Source organism: Corapipo altera, unplaced genomic scaffold, assembly GCF_003945725.1.
Source record: "Corapipo altera isolate COAL_440 unplaced genomic scaffold, ASM394572v1 1b, whole genome shotgun sequence".
NCBI classification, from domain to species: Eukaryota; Metazoa; Chordata; class Aves; order Passeriformes; family Pipridae; genus Corapipo; species Corapipo altera.
The window spans coordinates 16,756,569-16,780,447 of NW_020884881.1; the positions used below are offsets into that span (position 1 = coordinate 16,756,569).

Here is a 23,879-nt window from a genome sequence, read left to right on the forward strand (position 1 = left end):
TAACCAAACCTCTTACCGACATAGCCAGGAGTTCCACAGGCTGTGGACATCACATCTCCTTTACCCTCCATCTTTGACAATCCAAAGTCACTGATCATGATTTTTGACTCTTCATCCTGGCTGTAGTAAAGCAGGTTCTCAGGCTAGAAAGGAAATAAGCACAATGAATTTTGAATATGTAAGTTCAGTAACAACATCTGTTGACTCATGCATTGCATTTAATACAATCCTTAGTTATGTCATACACAAAAATAATTTGTTTCCCCTAAATCTGGAGTTGTTCTTACAACCTATGTGGAGATCCTCTCCTGTAGGCAAAGAATGGAAGAAACTGACACTTGAGCTTTGAATAATTTTTCTGGAATAAACTTCTCCTTTGGTAGCTTAGATAAGAACTAAGGCTCATCCCTTACTCGTGAGATGTGTCTGATATATTATCACATCAGAGTGATAACACAGAAGGATTCATTTGAAATCAAGTAAATATGGTAAATCCAGGCAGTGTAGTGAAATTTTTTATGCATCATTGGAAAAAAGAAAAAGGAAACCAGTAGGTATTAGAGAATTTTTGTATCTTTTCCACTGGAAAAAAACTTTTGAGAGAGGAAATGCCTTTACAGTTAACAGACTTGCAGCAAGGATGTTTTTGCTAGAGCTGATTAGGAAAAAATGCAATAGCACTAAGCACAGCAACTTGTTTATGTTGAGGGAAAGCACAAATCACTCCACAAAGCCCTGTGACTTTTTATACCAGTGTCAGGTGGGTTGGAGAGCCCAAATATCCTCCATCTGCTCCTGCATAGTCCTGCATCCATGTGTTCTGACTGTGCTACTGCTGTACAGCAGAGCTCTTTCTAGGTGCTGTTCTGACTGTGCTACTGCTGTACAGCAGAGCTCTTTCTAGGTGCTGTGAGAGTTCACCTTTTTCCCTACTTAATATCTGGGCTCACAAAAACCTCCAGCACTTGCTGGCACTCAGACAGCCTGGTGGCAACGGTCCCTCGACCTTGGGAGTCTTCACCTATAAAAGTGATGGGAACCCAATGTTTCAAAATAACCCTGGTGTACTCTTTTGCCCAGAAATTGGTACAAATTCCAACCCTCAGCCTGCTGTGTGCTCCAGGAAATGGTGAGAAGCAGCTGTGGACACATAACATCCTTAAACTCCTTGGGAAACACCCAAGCTTGGATTTGCAAGGAGGAGCAACTGCAGTGCAGCAGCACCAGCATCTGTCCTCCGTTCTTCATGTGCTCTGGGGAAAGAGGGGTTGGAGAAGTTCCAGAGGGTGATGTCCCCTCCACCCTACTCTGAAGTTCCTCTTCAGCTTCAAGGGGAGGTTAAAGCATTTTATGGCTCCCCAGCCCCAGTATAAAGTGCTGGCTTTATCCATGGGACACAACGGCCATGAGAGGATCTACAAGGTACATCCACAGCTGTGAGGCAGCTGGGCTGAGATATAAAGGGAAACAGATTGCTTGTCAAAATAAATATGAAGTTTTACCATTTATGTTTCTTTCTCATGATAACTCACAAGTCTAGTGCTTTAACTGGCCATTACAATGCTGACATTGTTTTAAGGCTCACAGTTTTATGCCATGTTCTGCCCTTGGTTGGAGTCACCCCTGATTCTTACTTGTCCACTTCTGATCTGCTGAGGGGTTGGTAGAGCTGGTATTAAGGGAAGACAATTATTTCCTATCGATTTTTGCTAACTCAGCTCAGGTTCCCACTTATTCATATTTAGGAAGGCCAAGAAATCCATCCATATGAAACTTAAACTTGTTTAAAAGAATTCTGATTCTCCAAGATGGTTAATTCAAAAAGCATTAACAAGGTGACTCTGCATCAAGTGAAGCTGCTTGAGCCTTCCAGTCCTTTTGTGCATCTCAGACTTCCCTGGACTTCATCTGCTGCCGTCTCTTCTGCTGTTGCATTACTTAGATTAGGGACTTGGGGCCCACACCTGCTTTTCCCAAATACAGCAAGTACTATTTTGGTATCTGAATAACACATAATTACAATTAATAATTGTTATGGATGTTTCATGGGTTGTATTTTTGTAGAATAGATTCTTTCCCAGAGTTTCATTTTGGAGATCATAATTTGAAACTTACGCTTATCTTGGTATTTTGAGATCATAAAAAGCCTTATTATATCCCTGTTTTTCTCATCATGGTATGTTTGTGCTAACAGAAATTCACAGCAGGTGCCTTCATATACTGTATTTTCTGAGTCATTTTAACAAATGATACAGTACTGACAAAGACTTACAAACAAAAAAAGACAAAGAGCTTGTCTTTCCTCCCAAATACCACTGGAGAAGGTTGGTTTGATCTAAATTCAGCATGGCCTTATGTAAGTTCTGAAAGTAATTTGTATGTGAATCCACTTCCCAATCACCAGATCTCATATGTTATTACAGGAACTTTAAAAGAAGATTATTTTTTAAAAAGTGAGAGCTACAAAGATTATAAAGACAAGAGTTATGAAAATGGGAATATCAAGAGTTTGTTCAATGGAGTATCTGAATTAGGAGGACTCAGACCTGCCTCTGAAAATTTTGGTGGCAGAAAGAAGTCTGAAGTTATTTCCTAAAATCTGAACTTGGGAGCAAGCTGGTCATGTTAAAATGCTAAACAATACTTCCATACTGGAATGCTGTGGAACTCTAAAAAATATGATAATATTTATATGTACATAACAGCAGGAAATGAACAGGAACTGAGGGCAGTATGTGAAGACTGCAGGAGATGGAAGCCTAACCAGTGCCTCCTTAGAGAAAATCCATTATCTGGGATGACACCAGAGAGGAAACATTATTTGAGGGTATCATTGTGTATCTTCCTTTAGTGGATTCCAAGTTTTGTCTTAAAAATGTGCCAAACCAATACTTAAAAAAAAAAATGTTTCTACTTTCTATTATTCTACTCTACCTGTTGAAGTGAACATCATAGGATGCTCACTTCTGGCAGAGGTATTTCTCTTGCAGAAACAAGGTGCAAAAAAGCTTGCAATCCTGCGGGAATGGTCCACACACAGCTAAAAGATTCCCATCTGGAGTCAAAGATTGGCAGAAGGAAATGGCTGCACTGAGGGTGTCACAAGGGAACGTTATGTCTGTCTGTCTTGGGCACTGCTGCACCTTGGAGAACACCAGTTCTGGTGGTTACACCAGTAATGGGCTGCATTTCTGCCCCACTGCTTTGCATCTGGGGGCAAATCTGTCATCTATTATTTTACACCACACAGCACTTCGCATCAACACTAATTTTTGAGACAATAAAAAGCAAATAAATAATATTTCTCATAACCACAGTTTCTCATCCATCTGAATGCACAACAAGGTCACATTCCCAGCACTACAACCTTTGCTAAGAGGAGTAGTTAAAAATTCCAAACATGCAGTTTAATATTAGATTATATTCAAAGAAGGAATTTAAAAATACATTTAATAAAACATTGTATTTAAGAAATAAAAAAAAGAAAAAAAATCTCTTCCTTGTGGCTCTTGGTTCTAATAATTTTCATTAAGCCTTTATATAATATGACCTGTTTAGCCAAATTCTCCTCTCTGTACCGGGGGAAAATTCAAACCGCATCAACATCCAAGGAAAATCCTGTTTGGAGCATCCCTCCAAAGCACCACCAGAGGTGTTATTCTGATCACTGAATTTTTAGTTTCTGGTAGTAGACTTTGGTAGAATTAACCAGCTCAGGAACCGAATATACAGTTTCTATCTTTTTCTAATATTTCCTGTTAATTTGTTATTTAGGATACTAAACATGGAGTGGTTTAGCTGCATGCTATGAAATCCAAGCCTTTCTGCTTGTCTTAATGACAGTTTAAGATACTGGAAGGAAATGATAAAGAAACAATGTTTAGGGTTTTTTTTTTACCAGAAAAGCTGAGAGGTTGTGATGTGACAGTATGGTACAGCTGAAAGGAAAATTATCTAAATATCACATCATCACAAAATTGTCCTTAGAAGAACCCTTGCTGTTAAGAGTGTCTCCAAAAACACTAGTCCAAATACCATGATAGCAAATCACTCTACTTTTCCATGCTATTTATTGTTACTAATTATTTTTAAGTCAAAGTAAATACAGCACAGCAAACCTGCAAGATACTTTACAGCGGTAAACACATCCCAACTGAGGTGAGTTTTCTGCCTTAATGCACCAATTCAGATCTTAACGAGTGGCTTTTCTCCACATCACATGGGAAATTCCCATTGTAACAAGTGATTGCAAAGTCCTCATTAAAAACAATTACCTGGGGAGGCTTCAAAGCATCTCTCCTAGGGTAAAACCTCACTGAAACAGCCAATCCCAGGGCACAAATGTTAGACTCACATAGTTATGAAACCTTTGCTAACACTGCCCAGGGACTGAGAGATGCTGTGGCCATACCTTGAGGTCCCTGTGCACGATGCCCATCCGGTGCAGGTAGTACACAGCATCCAGGACCTGCCGGATCAGGGTGCTGGCATCCTTCTCCGTGTAGAACCCTTTCTCGACGATGCGGTCAAACAGCTCTCCCCCGGACACTCTGGAAAACACGATGAGAAGCACAAGTGTGAGGATGTGCTTTGTAATGTCCTCTGTACCTCACTAAAGGACGGTCAAGGCCACGCATCAGCCACAGGCAGTCAGAGCATACGTCTGTCTTCAGCTCTGGGGGCTCCTCCGCTGTGTCCCAAGGAGGGCCACAGGGATGGTGAAGGGTCTGGAGGGGAAGCTGTATGAGGAGCAACTGAGGTCACTTGGTTTGTTAAGCCTGGAGAAGAGGAAACTGAGAGGAAATCTCATCACAGTCTTCAACATCCTCATGACAGGAAGCAGAGGGGCAAGTACTGATGCCTTCACTCTCACAACAGTGACAGGACTTGAGGAAACAGCATGAAGTTTAGTCAGGGGAGGTTTAAGTTAGATATTCATAAAAGGTTTTTCACCTAGAAGGTGGTTGAGCACTGGAACAGGCTCCCCAGGGAAGTGGTCATAGAACCAAGCCTGTCTGAGTTCAAGAAGCATTTGGACAATGGTCTCAGGCACATGGTGTGACTCTTGGGGTGTCCTGCACTCGATGATCCTGATGAGTACCTTTCAACTCAGCATGTTTTATGAATCTATGATTTGGGTTTGATTTTCTCATAGTCCAAGGACTGGTCAGGTTATGATGGAAAATCAAATCCATCACATATCAAGGAGTGGTCAAATACTCACTAGTACTTGCAGAGGGAATCACAACCCTACCCCAGCAAGAGCCAGGGGAGCAGACACCGGTTTCCTTGCTGTCCCACCCTAGTGAACTTTGCATAGGTGAATTTGGTCTGGTGCTGACCCACTCAGGCCCACTGAGGCTCCAAGGTTCCTCTTAGTATGATCCCTTGGGGTTCACTTCTCACTCCACTGTCCAAGGCTTGGGTTTTGCCCTGGAGAAATGGTCCCATTCTCCTTTCCCCACTGGCAAGTGAAACACATCCAAGAGTTGCTGCCAGAACCTATAGAACATTAGTTTATTAAAGTAGTCTGCATCTCTGACAATTCCAAATGCTCTTAGAGGTCCTCTCCCTTACTCATACATTTATGTTCATCTATCAACAGACACAAACTCTTTAGGCAGAGCACGGACTCTGCCCAGCACTGGTTATTGATGAGAAGACAGTTACTGATGAGTAGTGCAGATTATGAGTATTATTAATCAACAGATGACACAAATAAGGAAAGGATTCCACAACTCAAAGAGGAAAGAAAATAAAACCTTGACATCTCACTATTTAATGTCTGTTATATTACACTTTTTCTCTGCCTTGCTAGAAATAACACGTTCTGAACCCAATCTTGAATAAAGAATGGACACATTAAAACTCCCTGGAGGAGTATCTGGGAAAACAAAAGAGGAAAGAAATGTCTGAGTAATTGAAATAATAAAACTGTCAGCAAAAAACTGTCCTACTAGGGTAAATAAAAGATTTTCCTTTTAACAAGCAAAACCTATTAAAAAATAAAATGTATGCGATATGTTTCATCAGCAAGCTGCACCACTTAGCATATCATAAATAGCACAGTAAAACTTTCTTTAAAAACAAACCTAATAAAGGGAAAATAACAAATGATTACAGTCATTAAATACATATGGACTGGGAGCTTGCCATTACATGAACACTAGGTAATTCAGCCACTCCAGGCAATAATCTGTTTGAATAATGCCATGAAGTCACTTCCTATGGAAGTTTGGAACCTAAATGGGAGAGAATGCTACCACTAAAAATGAATACATTCAACTTGGAAAATGAAAAGGAACATTAGAAGGAAAAAAAAAGAAATCAAATAATCCTCCTATTAAGTGCTAGGCAAACAAACCAAACAGTTTGCTAAAATATTGGCACTGAATTGAAACTGCAGGAAAGGTGAAGCTCACCCAGCATCTGAAGTCCACCAGCAGCCTGAATTAAATCCCTTTCTTTCCTAGTTTCTCACAACAGGAGCTGCATTTCTCACCTATACATATATATACATATATATATATATATATATATACACACGTATATATGTATGCACAGTGTTGCTCCAAGCCCCTGCCTGACCCATCGTGTGCTTTGCCAAGGGAAAACAGACACACCTCAACCTCACAACCTCACCATTCACTGAAGGCAGATACAATTTTATCAAATCTGGCTCCTATTAGCTGATTGTCTTTTTATATTTCCCCTGCAGTCCTTTTTTTTTTTCCCTGTGGATTGATTGCACTGAAAATTGAGCCCACACAGTAATTAATATGATGGAATACAGCACAATTCCCCATGAAAATGCAGTGCATACTGTTTTGCAGTTTCATACAGTTACTTTTGTTATGTTCAAGCCATGAACTGCTTTAGTAGATACTCATTTACAGCACTTGCTTTCCTGAACAAGGAAACTCTCCTTTGATCTTTACAGAGAGTATACTTCCACAAAACTTTTTCATTAAACTGAGGGAATTTCCCTCCATGCCAGCTCATTCCCCATCCCCCTTAAGCCTCATTCTTTAATTGAAAGCTTTTCTTAGTCAGATTTAGTCCTGTGGATCTACTGTACCCAGGCTCAATCTGTTTATAATTTTATTTCAACACACGGAAAATATTTGCAACCTCTTAAATGATGCACTGCAAAGCAGAGCTGAATCCAAGCACTCTAGAGGAACAGCCAGTATATTTGCAGCCACTTGCTTATTCAGAGTGTCGACAGCATCCCAGGTGTATGCACAGAGTCAAGGGACTTGTGCTTCTATTTATTTGTGTGGTGACTCAGTGTTATGGTACAGGAGGATTTGCATTACACGTTTGCACTCATCTATAGTGTCTCCCTGCTGTGGGCAAGATTTCTGGCTGAGGTTCACCTCCCCGGGATGCTCTTCAACTCAGCACCCAAGGCCATGGCTACTTTCCACATGGAGCTTATGTCCATATGGCTTTTCTCCTCCAAAATAGGGTTAACTCAACCGTAATGTCATTGGGAATGCTGCTACAGTGCCCATGGTCTGACATAAGTCAATGTTGTTACAGGAGCAAACCAGCAAAGGCAGCTGCGCGAGAGCATCTGAGCTCTAAACTCACGGTGCAGATATGGCCTGTTGCTGACCTTGATCCCGACCTCCTCTACCCTGTTGAGATGGGACTTGGCATCTACACTGAACAGACCTGGGCGCTCACAAAGCGCTGCTGCCATTTGTTTGTTCCAGCCTTTAATATCCTGGGATAACTATTTTCTTTTTAATGGCAGCACCAGCTTTGCCCTCCCTATGGCAATTCTGAGGCACAGTTGAAACTGCAGGCAGTAAGAGCAGAATTGGGTCTTTGTCTTACAGAAATTTAAGACAAAATTTTCTGTCCAGAAAGAGAGGGTAGGGGGTGTTCTCATTAGTGGAAGAGGACTGCTCCTGTTTTGCAGTTGGCACTGGCTCATGGAGCTGGACTCACAAACAACAGCAGAAGTAAGCTTTTTCCCTGGCTGATTTCAGTCTTGGTTCCCCACAAAGAAAAAGGAGGACTAGCCAAGTTACCAGAAAAGCATTTAACCTTGGAGCAGCTCAAGTGTCATGCTGTGATCCAGAGTAGCATTAGCTCTTCCCAGGGACTCAGTGCCAGCCAAAACTGAGCAAAGTGGCCACAACTGCATCTTCTGTACAGATGCCTGTGTGGACTGCCTGGATGGAGCCTGTGTGGTTCCATCCCTTGGTCCTTGCTCAGCCACCAAAACAGTGGGTCTCCCCTGTTCATCAAGCACTTGGAGAAGGGCTTCAGCTGGGAGTTCACATTGCATGTGGACACCCCAGCATATGCCCCGCCTGGCTCCAGCAATACAGGAAACAATTTCAAAACAATGACCAGAAGATTCATTTAGTTTAGAATGAAAAGAAATCCCAAACTGAGCTATAAATATGAATACTTTTCACTTCTACTACACCTTTTACCTGAGGCTACATGCCTTTACTACATATCATTGACTATCCACATGAGGAAAGCCAGAATAGACATTATTTCCATTTTTTCACTGCAGAAAATAGACACAGTAACTTTCAGACTTGATACTTTGAAACAGCCAGAACATACAATTATGTCCTCTTCCATGAGCCCTTACCCCACTAAGAATCAAATAATTGTTTAGATTGGAAAAGACCCTTAAGATCATCAAGTCCAATCATTTACCAAGCACAGCCAAGCCCACCACTAAACCATGTCCCCCCGTGCCACATCTATGCATCTTTTCAAAACCTCCAGGAAGGGTGACTCTGCCACTGCCCTGGGTAGCCTGTGCCAGGGCTTGACAACTCTTCTGGTGAAGAAATTGTTCCTAACATCCAATTTAAACCTCCCCTGGCACAACTTGAGGCCACTTCCTCTTGTCCTATTGCTTGTTACTTGAACAAGAGACCGATCCTTACCTCACTACAACCTCCTGTCAGGGCGTTGTAGAGAGTGACAAAGTTCTCCCTGAGCCTTCTTTTCTCCAGGCTGAACACTCCCAGCTCCCTCAGATGTTCCTCATCAGACGTGTTCTCAAGACTCTTCCCCAGATCCATTGCCCTTCTCTGGACACACTCTAGCACCTCAATGTGTGTCTTGTAGTGAGGGCCCCAAAACTGACCCCAGGATTCGAGGTGTGTCCCCAAGTGCTGAGCACAGAGGGACAATCATTGTCCTACTCCTGCTGGACACGTTATTGCTGATACAAACAAAATGCACTGCCACCAGCACCCAGATTGAAGAGGGGCAGTAGGACACAACTTGACCACATGATAACAGAGACATTATCTGCAATTCTGGTGGGGAAACACAGATTGCACTCTGTTTCCAGGGTTTCCTGAGATAAAAGCTTCCAGATCTAATGTTTCATTAAGGAGACTTCATGTATTGATCAAATGATCAGATAATGCAGATCTCTCAGAGGATCTAGCCTGGTGCTGGTGTTTGCAATAAATTCCTACAGCTCTCTAGTCTGGAGGCAGCTATAGAAGGTTTGTCCAGCTCTCATGAGGATGAACATGGAAACAGAGACAGATGTTAAAAACAGAATTCATGTCCCTTGTTATATTTTTAATCTTTTATTTTCCTGGCAGGATTTGGGGATTTTGCTTCTTGTTTCTTCCCGGTTTGATGTTTAAAAGCAGATCTAAACCTCCAGCACAAGCTGCCACACTGAGTGTCTCAGTTTAGGACAGGTTTTAAAAAACTTCAAAATGACAGTGGCTCTGTGTACATAGGTGAGATACATCATTATTTGGTCTCTGAGTGTGTACACTGTTGGCTGAACCCTTCTCAGACAGTAAAAAAGGACCCTGAAAGACCTTGCAATGCTCATTAGAGGCAAAGGAGAGGGCACTCTAACACTGTCCTAGTAATTACTCAGGCTCAGTTCAAGTCCTTATCACTACACACTTTTCATGTTTTTGGAATTTCTAATTTACAGACATAACTTGGGAGAGATGAAGAAACATTTCAGCATTACTATTACACCTTCACTTTACATTAGCCCATTTCACCATCAGTTAAAGAACCACACTGACAAACAAAAAGAAAACCTGCTGCAGGTAAGGAAAAAGGATGTTATAAACCTTTTTCTGAAGCATCTGATTCATTTGCAGCACCACAAGGAAAGCAGAACATGCAGAGTTTCAAAGAAATACTTTGAAGAAAAATGAGCACCAAACAAAAACTCCCTTGCAATTTAAGGCTCCTAAACTCATAAATATAAGAAAAGAGCCAATCCCTCTGAATTTCTGGTGTTTTTGCCAGCAGTGTGAAACCTGAACCAGCACACTGCAGGTCACACTAGCAGGTACCTGCCAGACTGCCACCTCAGCGGGGCTTGCCTGGTGGGGGCATCCCTACATATGTTAGCCTTCAGGTGAATTAATACATGAATAAAAGAACAAATAAATGCTGGAACTAAAAATATGTTAGTCATATTAATGTATTCATGTTACCCTTTCTTTCTCTTGGGGGGACCATCTGTGTGTACAGATAAATCCTCTCATTTATTCACCCCTGCATCCCCTTCTGTTATCAAGTATAGGAGCCTTTCTGCTTGTTTTAGAAGCTTGAAAAATAACACCCTTTGAAATATCACTTTGACTTCTTCACCATTTGGCAAAACATTGATGTTTTTCTTCTCCGTCTCTTTTGTAGTACAGGCTGGAATTGCTCTGGATCATTTACTGCTTGACAGTTTAATTGCTTTTTATCAAGAGTCTTATTGATGAACTCATCAGTGGCGAATTTACATGAAGAATCCCAACAAAGCTATTCAGAGCTTGTTGGCTTTTCCCTCCAGAATCACGTTAAGTACAGCTGAAGCTTCACTGCAGTTAAAGTCATGGTCCATTCTCCACTGGACAAATCACCAATACATCATGTTGGGTTAGAACAACCACCATTGAAACACAGACATGTCCCTAGGGACTCGCTGCTTAAACATGCAGATTAGGGATGCCTAATGAAAAGAGGACTGAATTCAGAAATTTGGAGCAGTAGGCCTTCCAAGACAATATGAAAAGTAAATATGAGCATTACCCTGTAACTGAGAACAGCTTATCAATCAGAAGTTACACATTCACAGTTTCCTACAATATAAATCAGAAAGTGCACAGAACTCAGCATGAAGCTGAAGTGTGAGGGGAGATAAGAGAGACTGAAGGGACTACTCCTGGGAAGTTCTGGCTTTGAGCATTACTTTTCTCTAATGAAGGAATTCTTATTAATATTTCCATTTTTAAAATGTATTTTGTTTTTAATGGAGGGCTTTTCTGTTTGGCTTTAAACTTCCTCTGCATTGTGAAAATGCATGAGAACCAGAAAGCAAACCTGAACAGCATGCTGCTTAAAAGGAAAGAGGAATTGGTCTCCCTCATCTCATTGTTCAAATGAAGTAACACATTAAAAGAAAATAAGTAAACAGATTAATAGATTTTGAGACCTAGAAAGGAACATTATGATTATTCAGTCTGACCTCTTGCAAATAAAAGTATGTGATTAAAATTCTCCTTGTACCAATAATCTAAGGTGTTAATCAGGCAGGGACAGATATTGCTATGGAATTGCTGTATGGCCTAGAGAGACTTGCCTTATTTGCTGTATATCTCACAAAACTGCCCTGGCTTTCTCATTTGCAGCACATCATAAAATATCCAACTTGAATAAGGAGAGGACTTTTCTTGTTATTGTAGCTTTAAATCACTCAGCTTAAAATCTGATGGTAGCATAAGTATTGCTCCAAAGCCACCAAAGAAAGAACATGAGATCAGTTTTGGTTTATTTTTCTAGAACACAGGTGTGTGCATACGGCAGAGAGGGATGGGTGGATGTTAGCACCCTCTCCTTTGATAGTGCTGTTCAATCACAGAATCATTCAGGTTTGAAAAGACCTCCAGGATTATCAAGTCCAACCTTTAACCAAACACCACCATGCCCACTAGAACATACTGTGAAGTGCTATGTCTACTCAGTTTTTACACCCTTCAAGGGATGGTTACTTCACCACTTCCCTGGGCAACCAGTTCCAATGCTTAACAACTCTTTGAGAGAAAAAAATTTTCCTAATATCCAACCTGAACCTCCCCTGGTGCAACTTGAGGCCATTTCCTCTCATCCTATTGATAGTTTCCTGGGAGAAGAGAGCGAGTCCCAGCCAGCTACAACCTCCTTTCAAGCAGTTGTAGAGAAAATGCAAAGCAAGACTGCCGTGGCATTTATTCTGGGGGCCTGATGGTTCTTCAGCCCTTCATCTCCCCTCTGATGGTGTCTGCACCAAAGGGTTGCTCCCCACCCTGAGGGGCTGTTTTTGGAAAAAACTGGGCAAAAATGGTGCGGTCATTTTTCTGAACCGAACTGAGCAAATTAAAACACTTTTTTCCCCTGCATTAAAAGTTTCATGTGACATTTGCTGAGCAGCTGTAGTGAGGTTGTGTTTTGGAGAACAGACTTCTGTTTCCACTGGGACAAGACTGTTAAGTCTCTGGAAAGCTCAGCTCAGGGATGTAATGTAGTTTGGCAGTTCAAATCTTTGGAGACAACATTTTCCTTCACAGAATCCCTACTGCAGGGATCTTTTGAGGTCCATGATTCTTCAAGGTCAACACTGTCTTGTTTTATTCAACATTTTATTCCATCTTCAAAGATCCGACATTATATTCAAAATTTTCCCTGGTCCCATCAGCTGTAAAAAGTGTGACAGAACTAACAGGAACCAAGTCACAAAGGACATCAGGTTTTCAAGTCTGTTGTGATTACACCTTTCTGACTGACAGCTTATGACAGCCCTCCAAAGAGGTGGTAAATGCCCCATCCCTGGTAACATAAAAGGTTAGCTTAGATGAGGCTCAGATCTAGTTGCTCATTGCAGGGGGAGTTGGACCAGGTGGCCTCAAAAGTCCTTTCCAACCCAAATTATTCTATGCTTCTATGACATAAAGGTTGGTGCTTCAGCCTGTTTTTCTTCATGGCTCTGCATTAAATGAAAAGGCAAAGCTGAAGCTTAGCAATGGTGACTTTCACTTGTGACCTCTTGCTTGTTGTGTGGGCATATATATATATATCTATCTCTATATATGTGATTTTGTTGTGTCAACCTTTTTCACTTTGCTTCTAAAAAATGGAAAAGTACAGCTCTGTAGACAAACCACCACTCAAAATACATTTTCCAGTATCTGAGGGCTGGAACAATGTATTTCCTAACTGCTCTCTTATTCTTCCACCTCTCCATAAAATAAGCGGATGGTTAAAATCTGGAGGAGATTCCTCACCTGACAGCAATTTAAAACTAGGTCATGTTTCAGCACTAATAGGTTTGGTTTATTTTCCTTTTGACTTGTTTTCCAACGGAAACCAACCTCGATGTCCTGCCAGCACTAACTGGGAAGAACAGACCTAAAAATAATGAAAACCGATGCAACTGAAAACAGATACTGTAAATTACGCAATGTATAGTAAACAATTTTGAAATATTAGATGAATGCAGCACTAGGAATTGTCCTAAATAACAAAAATTAGCACAGAAAAGTACAGTAAAGTCACTCCCAGTTGGAGTTCAAACAGATTTTCTGTGAATTACATTTAACAGAAATTTGGGGTTGTGTGTATATTCCTTTTTCTGAGACCAACTTGCTTTCCACTTGCTTTCCCTCAAGTAAGTTTGCAGGCAGATGTCACCACAGAAATAGCTGCTGTAAAGACAATATTGAGTAATACTTGCCTCAGTGCAAAAGAGCTTTGAAGCTCCTTATATCCCCTCTATCTCACATAAATTCTACCTTTTTTTTTTTAGCTTTTCTCTGGGATTTACAACATGGAGCCATCCCTTTGTCCTGGACAAACATAACCCTGGAAAATTTATTATGAACTAAAAAGAAAGAAGTGCAGTCAACTGGTCAAAGTATGTTTTTGCAAAAATCACCTTGCCAGGCAGTTTGTAGAAACAATAAATTGGGAGCTAAATATTAAAATCAAACAGACCACTTTAAGTCTACATTATATATGTATCTTGTTTTATCAAACAGCTACAAAAACTATAGATACATTTAAAACACCATTAATATGCTCTCTAAAGTGTCAAGAAACTTGAAGAGAATTGATAACCACAAAATTCTACTTCCTTATAATCAAGTATTTCTTATGAAATCTGCAAGTAACTTAAGTAAGTACATGAAAAACCCATTTTATTGTATATACACAATTTTAGGATATACAATTCCTATAAAAATCAGGAAATATATGTTGGAGTTGAAATACGTGTTGGAGTTGTCAAGGACAGTTCCCTGAAATACTTTGTGGCCATGAAAAATCCAGCAGAAGGTTTAGGAGAAAACTGAGTGCAAAGTAGAAAATAATTTCTCCTTCTAAATATCCATGGAACACTCACACTTTCAATATTTTTCACAAAGTTCATCTCATCAAATCTTGCAAGCCTAGAGAATGAGCACCCATATGAGACATGCCACAGTCATCTCCTCCAGCCAGCACAGGGAAACATTTCTAGGGTGTGATGCTGCCAAGTGCAGTATCACTTTAAGGCGTGGGGAGTAGAAATGTCCATTTCTGTGTTCATTTGAACAAATCCCACCTTGATGATCTTTATGGAAAGAGTCCAGAAGATGCTTTGGCCAAAAGCAAAACCAAAACTGGGTAAGTACAGAGAAGAAAAGCAACCAGGACCAGAGAACTTCTCCATGAGAAGAGAGAACACATTTTACAATGAAAAGAGATGAGAGAGGAGATCTGAAAGCACTCTACAAAATCATAGATTCACACAGACAGAGAGTCATTAAGGCTGGAAAAGACCTCTAAGATCATCGAGTCCAACCGTTAATCCAGCACTGCCAAGTCCACCACTAAACCATTCATGAAAAGGATGGAGCATGGGCAAGGGAAATATAAAGAATTATTTCACATCACAGATGAGAAATGGGGGACCTAACGGAATTAGCAGGTGGTGGATTTAAGACAAAAGCCTTTGTCATCTGAGGAGCAATCCTGGAACAGATGAATCTTTGGTATGACCCAATAAAACTGTGCTCATGTTCTTATGTTTGTGCTCATCAAATTAATTATTGAATTATTCACTCGACTCTGGTCTGAATGTGCATACCTACATTAAGGGAGTCTTTTGATTCATTCATTTAAAATCAAATATGACAGATTCATAGATTTTAAAGCCATTACGATAATCTAATCTGACCCCAGACAAAACAAAGATGGTACAATTTTTGCCTCCAATCCATAGCTCCTAGCTGGACAAAAGACTATCATTTAGCAGTGTAGCCAGGCTTGACTTGGAAGATACCAGTAATCCCTTGTCTGCTTTGTTCAGTAGTTAATTACACACACTGACTAATTACATTGAGGTTTTTTCCGACGATAATTTCTGATGTCCTGTCACTGGAATATTTTAACACTGTCTGCAGACTCTTTAGCTATATTAAAGCAACTTTATTCTATTTAGGTTTTGGTAACCTCATTCTTCCCACTTCTATCTGAAGTTTCTCTCATAAAATAATATTGTATTCAACAGCCACCTGTGGAGGTATCCTTCGTGAAGAGCCAGCTAGAAGTTGAGTGTAGATATGGGGATGCTCATTTCCAGTTCTCCATTTGGAATGTTAAATTACCATGTTAAGTACCTTCACTTATTTCTGCACCAGTAATGAACTGGTTGTTCCTGGACAGGATATGGACCAGTACTAGGTATCTGTATTTCAATACTGAATCAAATCTAAATAGAATATAGAGTTTCCAATTACCCGTCTCTTCTGAACATCATTTGATCACTCTACTTCATCTCGAGAGTTTATTTTGCTGCTGTTCAATCAAGATATTCCTGTTTTCCACAGTGAAGATTGAATTTCTGCAATTTTGAGCAGTGTAGAGAGACATCAAGCTAAGTTCTTACAGCTTGGATGCAATTGCAGCTAAATGAAACTTATGTGACTGTTCAGAGCAATATTACATATTTAGCCAGCAAATTCACTTTCAACAGGGCACTTGTAAAGTCATTGAAAGAACCAGGAGAAACAGGTATTGAATTTGGAAACCTCAGGATTGCATGTAAATTGATTAATCTCTAAAGAAGGACAGTGGGCACACGCCATAGTGAGTGAGGATGAGCCGCAAACACAGCCAGATCAAAGCTGTTAAAAGCAATGTTTATGGCAAACACACTGCTCTAAATCCCACTGCTCCAACCCTACTACAATCCATGATGCTAAGCACTCCTTGCTGTGTCCCACCTGAGGCTTTCACCTACCCTGTTAATCACAATTTTTCACATTATCCATTCTTTCCCAGCTCCTTGCATGAAGCCTGCAATTGGTTCATGTGATTCATGATGCTGCTTGTGCGTTGCTGATGGGCCAGGAACAGCACTGGCGACTCAAGCTCCATGTTTATTTGCAGATGGCCAGATGCCTTCTCCCACTAGGAACAGCTGATTTCCAAGCTGTGCCCTTTGCACAGATAAGGCACAGCAGAGACCAAGAGGACTCACTGATTTATTGTGGTTTGGCTGGAGGGTGGGCAACACAGATATTCTCTCACGGTCTTGAGGGAAGATTTATGATGCACAAAGGAGAAAGTTTCTTTAAAAAAAAAAAAAAGGCATCTGGTCCTAATTCTCAATATTCTCCAAAACCCCCTGAAGTCAGGCATGTGAAACGCCACTGCTTATGTGATTTCTGCTCTTTGACTACCATGGGATGAGCTCTTCAAGGAGATGCTGTCCATGGCATCCCCATGAGAGATGAGAGGAATGAGGTGCCACCAGCAGCCAATGAAGCACAGGCAAAACTGTCCAGCAGAAAGGACAGCCTCCAAAAATGTTGGGAAACAATGAGTGAAACCAGCTGGACACGGAGAAGGCAGAAAGAGAGATCCTGCCAACACCCTGGGCTTGCTAAGTCCGTGTTGGCTGCCTGGCACTAAAACCAAGTACCACAGACACAGATTTACTGCTTTTGTTGTGTGCAATTTTTTGCCTTCTGAAGGAAAGAACCCAACCTTCTGGGAAGGCAATTGTTTACTAACAAGATATAGCAGGAGCATAGTTCACAAAAGCGAAAGTTTCCAGAATGTCCACAGAGATGTGCCCCAGGGCTTATTTTAATAACTCTTCAATTATTGCCTTACTGGTGTCTGTTTTAGTCCAGGCCATTGAGATGTTTCTAATGGAAATCATCAATTCATCATAGAGACAATTTCCAAGAATATAATCACAGAGATGAAAACAGACACACATACATGCTAATAATGAGGACTAGAGAAAAAGAGGGAAGATTTTATGATTCTGCTATTTTTAAAGGCAGCTACTTGCTCCTGCATCTTAATAAATCAGGTTGGACAACTGCCAGGTGTTCTGGTTTTTGCTGGGACTGCCCCTTAGCCTTGAGAGATATTTCAAATATTCACTTATACATTGTTGCTCCAAGGGTGCCATCTATTCTAACACTTTATACAGTTGCCTTGACACAGAAAATTGAAGTCTCCAGCTAATTATTTGTTAATCAACACAAGTAGCTCCACAGTAATTGTCATTTCAAGACAGAAGAGCAAATCAATGCCAAGGAGCAAATGCTTAAAGGTCATGCTCAATATTTTAGGAGTTGTGTTACCATTGCTGTGTCTATTTCTGTAATAATTTTCAATGGACGGATTACTGACAAGCTGTAAAAGGCAATGTTTTTAAAAGTAACCCCCTGATTGCCACAACAAGTAATCAAAGTTAGCAGGGAAAATGGAAAAAACCTGACCCAGATTGCCTCAAATGCCGTAATCTGTGGGAGCTACATCCAAAAGCCCAATGCACCTCAATTCAAAGACTCTTCTCTGTCTCACAGCAAACACCTGAGTCACCTTGCCAAAGTCAGACCCTCACTGTGTGGGTGTAAGTGGTGCTGGGGCAGGACACAGTGACACTCCTGCCCATCCCACACCACAGCATCATAAAAATCCACTTTCCAGGCGTGGCGTCTCAAAGGCAGCTCCCAGGAAGCACCACCCCAAGGCAGAATGGGCAAAAAGTGAAGACATGGTCCTCATTTCCCTCAAGTCCCCCCAGCCTCCAAAGAGCCCAACAGGACTATCCCAAAGCCTCAAGCAAGCCTTGTTTCCTCCCTCTGTTACCCATGCACTGTGCACAGTTCTTCATTGAGCTCTACCTCCCGGGGATCGTAAAGGGTGTAATTTCCCCATGTTTCACATTTCATACTTAAACTCCCTATAAAATCTCATTTGTGAGCAAGCCCCAAGCAATAGCAGAAGTACAAGCTGTAAAACTGCTTCAGCTTCAGACCACAGTCGTGGAAATGCTCCTCCCAGCTCAGCCTTGCTGCTCCTGGGGAGGCTCATGGCAGGAGACGACTCCAGGAGTGAGCTTTCCGACAGGCAGACTGGCCATGGATCAGGTATACACCAGTAAAGTGGTTTGGGGCCTTATCCAACTTGAGGGGGATCCGAAGGGTTGTGCTGATGGGTGTAATGCTGAGGTGGTTTGAACTGCCACCATAACAGCTCAGTACATCCCACAGGGAATCCTCAGCATTAACATTTACTTGCTGTCTACATAATTTGGCCAGTGTAGGATCTGTTAAAATCCTGGGCATTCCTGCTGACAAAACTACATGGCCTCATAATTTCTTGTATTCAGTTGTGACTTAAAGAAGCAAATTTTTAATTTTCCTTTTCCATTTTATCGGAAGTCCTGGAGTATCCCAGTATCTCCAATCTTGGCTCCTTAGCGCTGATTGCATATATTAGAAACACAGTTATGTGAAAATTAAAACCAAAAGCCCATCTGCCATTCCAAACTGATCAAACCTAAAAAATAATCTAGTAAATGTAACCCTGGGCTGTGTGATTTATACACTAAGAACATTAGAAGTTAATAAAATGGATGGACATAGGGCTTTTTTTTTCTAATATGGTATTCAAAGCACATTTCAAAAACTCATGGACAAAAAAAAAATACAGACTTTGGCTACAGGGCTCATCAGCCCTACACAGTAACCTCGAGTGTCCAGAATTTTGCAATAACATCTGACAAGTGATGCCCCATGCATTTAGCTAAAGAATGCCACTATTATAACCTTTTTTTCAAAGAGCCAGTGCCTTGTATGTGCATATAACCCACGAGAGAGCTTTTGTAGGATCCTCGCTTTTGTCAAGCAGCAACTGCTTTGCTGCATGAGAGGGATTCAGAGATTGAAAATAGAGAAAATGGTATTAAAACTCAGTGCTCTCAGTCCAGACACTGCCAGGGAGGCACTGTGTATCCCAAAGCCAATGCATTCAAGTCAGTGAACTGCTACTACACTGGTCCAAAGGAAGAGACCAAAGAAAAGTGCTACATGGTCTGACCTCTCTGCTATCAGGCAATCTTTGGTTGCCTGCATACCAAGGAAAGTATCATTAACAAAGAAATGGCAAAGAAATTAATACTACTGCAGTATTTACATCTGTTACAATATGAGAGCTACCACACAACCCCATAATTCTCCTCAGAACTCTTGTGACAGCAGGCAGGGAAGTGTGAGACAGGCAGGATCTGCACTTCCCTGCAAACAAAGGGCATGTCCAAGGGAAGAGCTTCAACTCAGGGGTTTAACCTTTAACCTTTGCTCTGCCACACATCTCCCCTGCAACCTTGGGCAAGCCACTGAAGGATAACTCTGAAAAGGGACTTAGGTTCCTTGAGGGGGAATTAGGCATCTGTGACCAAAGGGTTTGGATAACCTGGGTGCTGCTGCTCCCAACAGGTCAAGACTTGCCATGTAATCAACTGCGAGCAGCAAACCTCCCAGGAATTAGGGCACAAACACTGCTTCCCCCTCCAGCTTGACAAGAGGAGAGGGGAATCAAGTCCAAGATCCAACTCTTGGAAAGTGCCCTAAACCTTAGGGTGTTTTCCATACTTCCTTCTGAAAGTGTTCCACCTCTCAGAAAAGAACTCAAGACTCCCTCAGCACCATAACACTTCCTGAGCACTGCGACTGCCGTTTTGACGACAATGTCATGGAGCAGTAACAGGGTCCACTAAAAAGAATGTCAGTTGTTCTCTTAACCTTTGTTGGGAGCCAGATTAATCCCTTTAAAGAAATATGTTGATCCTGTCATTCTTTTATTAGATGGCAATCTTAAGTCCGTGTCTTCCGTGACTAAGTGAAAAATGACCGAGCTGAATTTGGTCTTGCAGAGAGAGCACATCCACCTCTCCAGCAGCCAAACCAGGTGTATTTATGCAATGGAAGAAGCCATTCACTGTAGTCACTTGTTACAGACTAGTATGGAAAACAGATCTTGCACTGATGATTTATGAAGTGTTTTAGGCAGTCCTTTAATAATGAGTTATAACCAGGTATGAACATCCAAAGCCACTGACGAAAATGCCCTCGTGCTCTTGCTGTGTTATTTGTGCTGCCCTGGTTGCAAGAACTCAGCTCCCTGGTCCAGCTCCTCAGCCCAGCGCCAGAATCGACCCGTCTCAGTGCCACAGATGTCTGTTTTCTATTTGGCTGTGGTATTCCCTGTGCAATATTAAAATGTCATCAATTCAGTTTAACAGGCCAAGTAAAGGCCTTAGTCAACCATTTAACCGCTAAGTAAAACATATGGCAAATGCATATCAGTCCAGGGGTTGCATTAAAAGTTTAAGGGTTCAATTAAGAGGAATCTTGCCGGTGTGTTCTCATGAGGTTAGGAAAACAGAAATGCCAAATGTTTCCCCCCCTTGCAGCTGTTAAGCACCAGGTTGGAAACCCTTGTTAAAGTGCTTTTTGTTACAGTGCTATTCCAGTGTATTAAAAGCACCTTTGTATAATACTCCATTAAAATAAACTATTTATTGGGAAAACAGAGCTGATACTTTTATGATTTGGATTTTTTTTTTATAATTGTTGTTGTTGTTGTTGTGCTGCAGTGTCCTGCTTTAAGTGCCACCTAAATGCAGAGGTGCCTGACCCTCCCACAAGGCAATGCCTGATATCCAGTGCTCCTGAGGCTGAAAGTTCAGACACAAAACCAGCTGAACTTGACTTTCAGAGCTGACCAAAGCCCTTTCTGAAGATGCAAAACCTAGCTGCATTATTAAGCTTTTTTCCACGGTTCATCTTCCTTAAGGATGTGGTTATCCAGCAGAAAGAACATGCTAATTAAGTGTTTTCGGTTTCAAGCAGGTATTGTCAGTATAATGAAACGACAATAGTGTTGTAGAATAATAAACATATCCCAAAACACCTCAGCTTGGAAGAACAGACCTCCCTAGGGTCTAGTACAAGAGACTTCAGGTGCTGGGCCTCAGACAGTCTGATGGGTTCATCACAAAACCATGATGTGCACATCCCACACAGATAATGTTGACACCACCACAAACCTGACCCAGCAATGCGGAAAGGAACATGGCATTGCAGCTGTAATCGGGTTGTCCCTGCATGGAAGAACTGCCCCCAGGACCCACAGCTTTCTGCAGTGTCCCTCTTGGTCACCCTGGGACCAGGACCCCCCAAGAGCACGGACAGGAGATCAGGCTGAAATGCCATATACAGAGAATGTAAAAAAACCCAGCAGTTCCTTGGTGGAGCAGTGAGGTCATAGGACTGGGCTTGCTCCAGAGACAGACGGCACAACAATAGTCATGATTTTTGCTGCCTTCGTTATTTATAGGCACAAAAATGTAGATCATCTAGAAACTCAGAGTGAGCTGCCAAACTAGAGACAGCAGCTGAACCCACTGCCGAACAGTCAGCTGTGGTTTAGGATATTCCCTCCTGCAGCAGCAGATGCAAATGCTGCAGGGCAGCTCTGGGGCGGGAGGATGCAGTTCTGCTGGCATCTGGTCCACACTGGCACGTGAGCCACCAAGCAAGGCAAGATGGCAAGTCTCAATATTCATACTGAAAAAGGCAGTGAGATGCTGAGGTCTGAATCCCTGTAGTCAAGTGGCATTTTCCCCTCCCTGACTATAAACCAGCTTTGAATTTGGCCCTAAGGTCCTCAAGTAACAGACGGGACATGGGATAAAGATGTGATACCACAAATACTCTGTGAAGGACTCCATCTGCAGGGAAAGATGAATGCAACCACCTAGAAAAAATAGATACGAGTGATTTCAGCAGGTCCCAATACAGTTGGGTATTACAGACTTCCCAATCTCCTCTCTGCCACACTGCCCTCCCCTTTCACTCTGATGAAGGTTTCCTCTCCTGGTTTAGGCTACTGATGATGCTCAGAGTTTATATCACAATCATGCTTCTATGCTGTGCTCCACCTCTCCTCGCAGCTCACTGATTTGGGGGGGTTACCTTGCCCCCTTGCTCTCATCACCCCACCCAGGAAATACCCATCCCATGTCTCCCATCGCTGGGGGGGCTCAGACCACAAACTGCCACTGTTCTCATAATGGACACAATACTGAAACTGAAAACTGGGAAGAATTAATTTATTTTTTGTTAATTTTCTGCAATTTGGTAGAACTAGACCCAAACATTAAAAATATTTTTAAACAACAGTCATACTGAGAACAGATCACAGGGCACAGTGCTAAAGCAACCAGTGATTCAAACATTAATGCTTTTTATTAAACAAATAAAACACTCTGACAAATGCCTCAGAGTCTACAAATTATTTTCACAACTATGCAGAACTACTTTATGTTTCAGCTTTGGGGCATTGTTTAAAATTTACTCTAGCACTGTTTTCAAGGAAAGTCAATTTATTTCACCCAAGTGGAGATTTAAGACATCAGAGAGCCATCTGGTGGTTTGATTGCCTTCTAATTAAAATTCGTCTCTTGGGCTCTTGTCTTCCTCTGATGCTGAGCTAAATTGTCTGCCCCAGAGCATAAAGGCAGAAAAATTAAGCATAGTAAGATTTGCGAAAGTAAAAATTTAAGTATACAGAATTTCAGAGAAGATTTTTGCCATTGCTTTTTAAATGTGAGCAGTCCACAAAGCACAGGTGATGCATTTTCCCTCTCAAGTTTAGAAGTGGAATAGTTTCAAAAAAATCCCTCTATGATGAAAAAAGAAAAGTGAAGTATTGAGTAAGTTTATGCTGCATTTCTGTGGAATTGATGTTTTGTTTTTTAGAAAGCTTCACCATTTTGCCCTATGACTTCACATATTTTGAAAGAGAACTGCATCTGTGTCTTTGGAAATACAAAAAACAAAAAGAAAGAAAATAAAGAAAAAAAACCCCAGATACTAAAATTAAGCATTAAAGTGGTTCAGGCATTCCTTTGGCAATTTTTTTCAGGAGGGAATCAAAGCTTCTGGATGGATACCAGCTCTTGAAGCTGACATGGAAAGGATGGAGGTCATGTGGCACCATGTCCTGGGACTGAGGTCTGGAACCAGCAGGAGTTGCAACTCTGTTGGACCAAGTTGGTGTGTGTGGGGTGTGCTGGAGTCCAGCTGCCAAACCAACCTCCTCCAGGGCTCGGCAGAGGAAGGACTCGATAATTTAGCTAATGAAGTTAGTGCTGAGTTGCTCGTTATTGTTCAGAGACTGGAGTAAATAACAACAGGCAAATTAGGAAGCTCTTCCCCCCCTCAGGGATGGCAGCAGCTGAGTGAGTGTCTTCATTATGACAGGTTTGATTGTCAACCTTTATACTCCAGCTAAATGCAATTTTGGATGCACAAGTCCCTCTTGGCATTTGGCCCTTATCTCTCTATTCCTGCATAGATGTGTCCTTACCTTTCCATCCTTGCACAGAAGGGACTCTGCAAGTTTTAGTCCTGGATCAGAACCTCCTAAACAGAAGTTCAGGCAGGGCCAAAGTGGATGTGTAATTCCACTCCCATGATAAATCTACTCTCATGATAAATCACAACTGGAACAGGGTCACCACTCCCAAACCA

At 41.6% G+C, this 23,879-nt stretch overlaps 1 protein-coding gene across 3 annotated transcripts in view; it reads right to left on the reverse strand.

Moving 5' to 3' along the window:
• CAMK1D (calcium/calmodulin dependent protein kinase ID) overlaps nt 1-23,879 on the reverse strand; it is a 217,813-nt gene that overhangs the window by 40,952 nt on the left and 152,982 nt on the right. For all 3 annotated transcript variants that reach the window (XM_027639744.1, XM_027639743.1, XM_027639742.1), the window contains exons 4-5: nt 4,412-4,550; nt 17-143 (exon numbers count right to left, since the gene is read on the reverse strand). In XM_027639744.1, the coding sequence (XP_027495545.1) occupies nt 17-143; nt 4,412-4,550 (266 nt within the window). The remainder of the gene's footprint in view (nt 1-16; nt 144-4,411; nt 4,551-23,879) is intronic.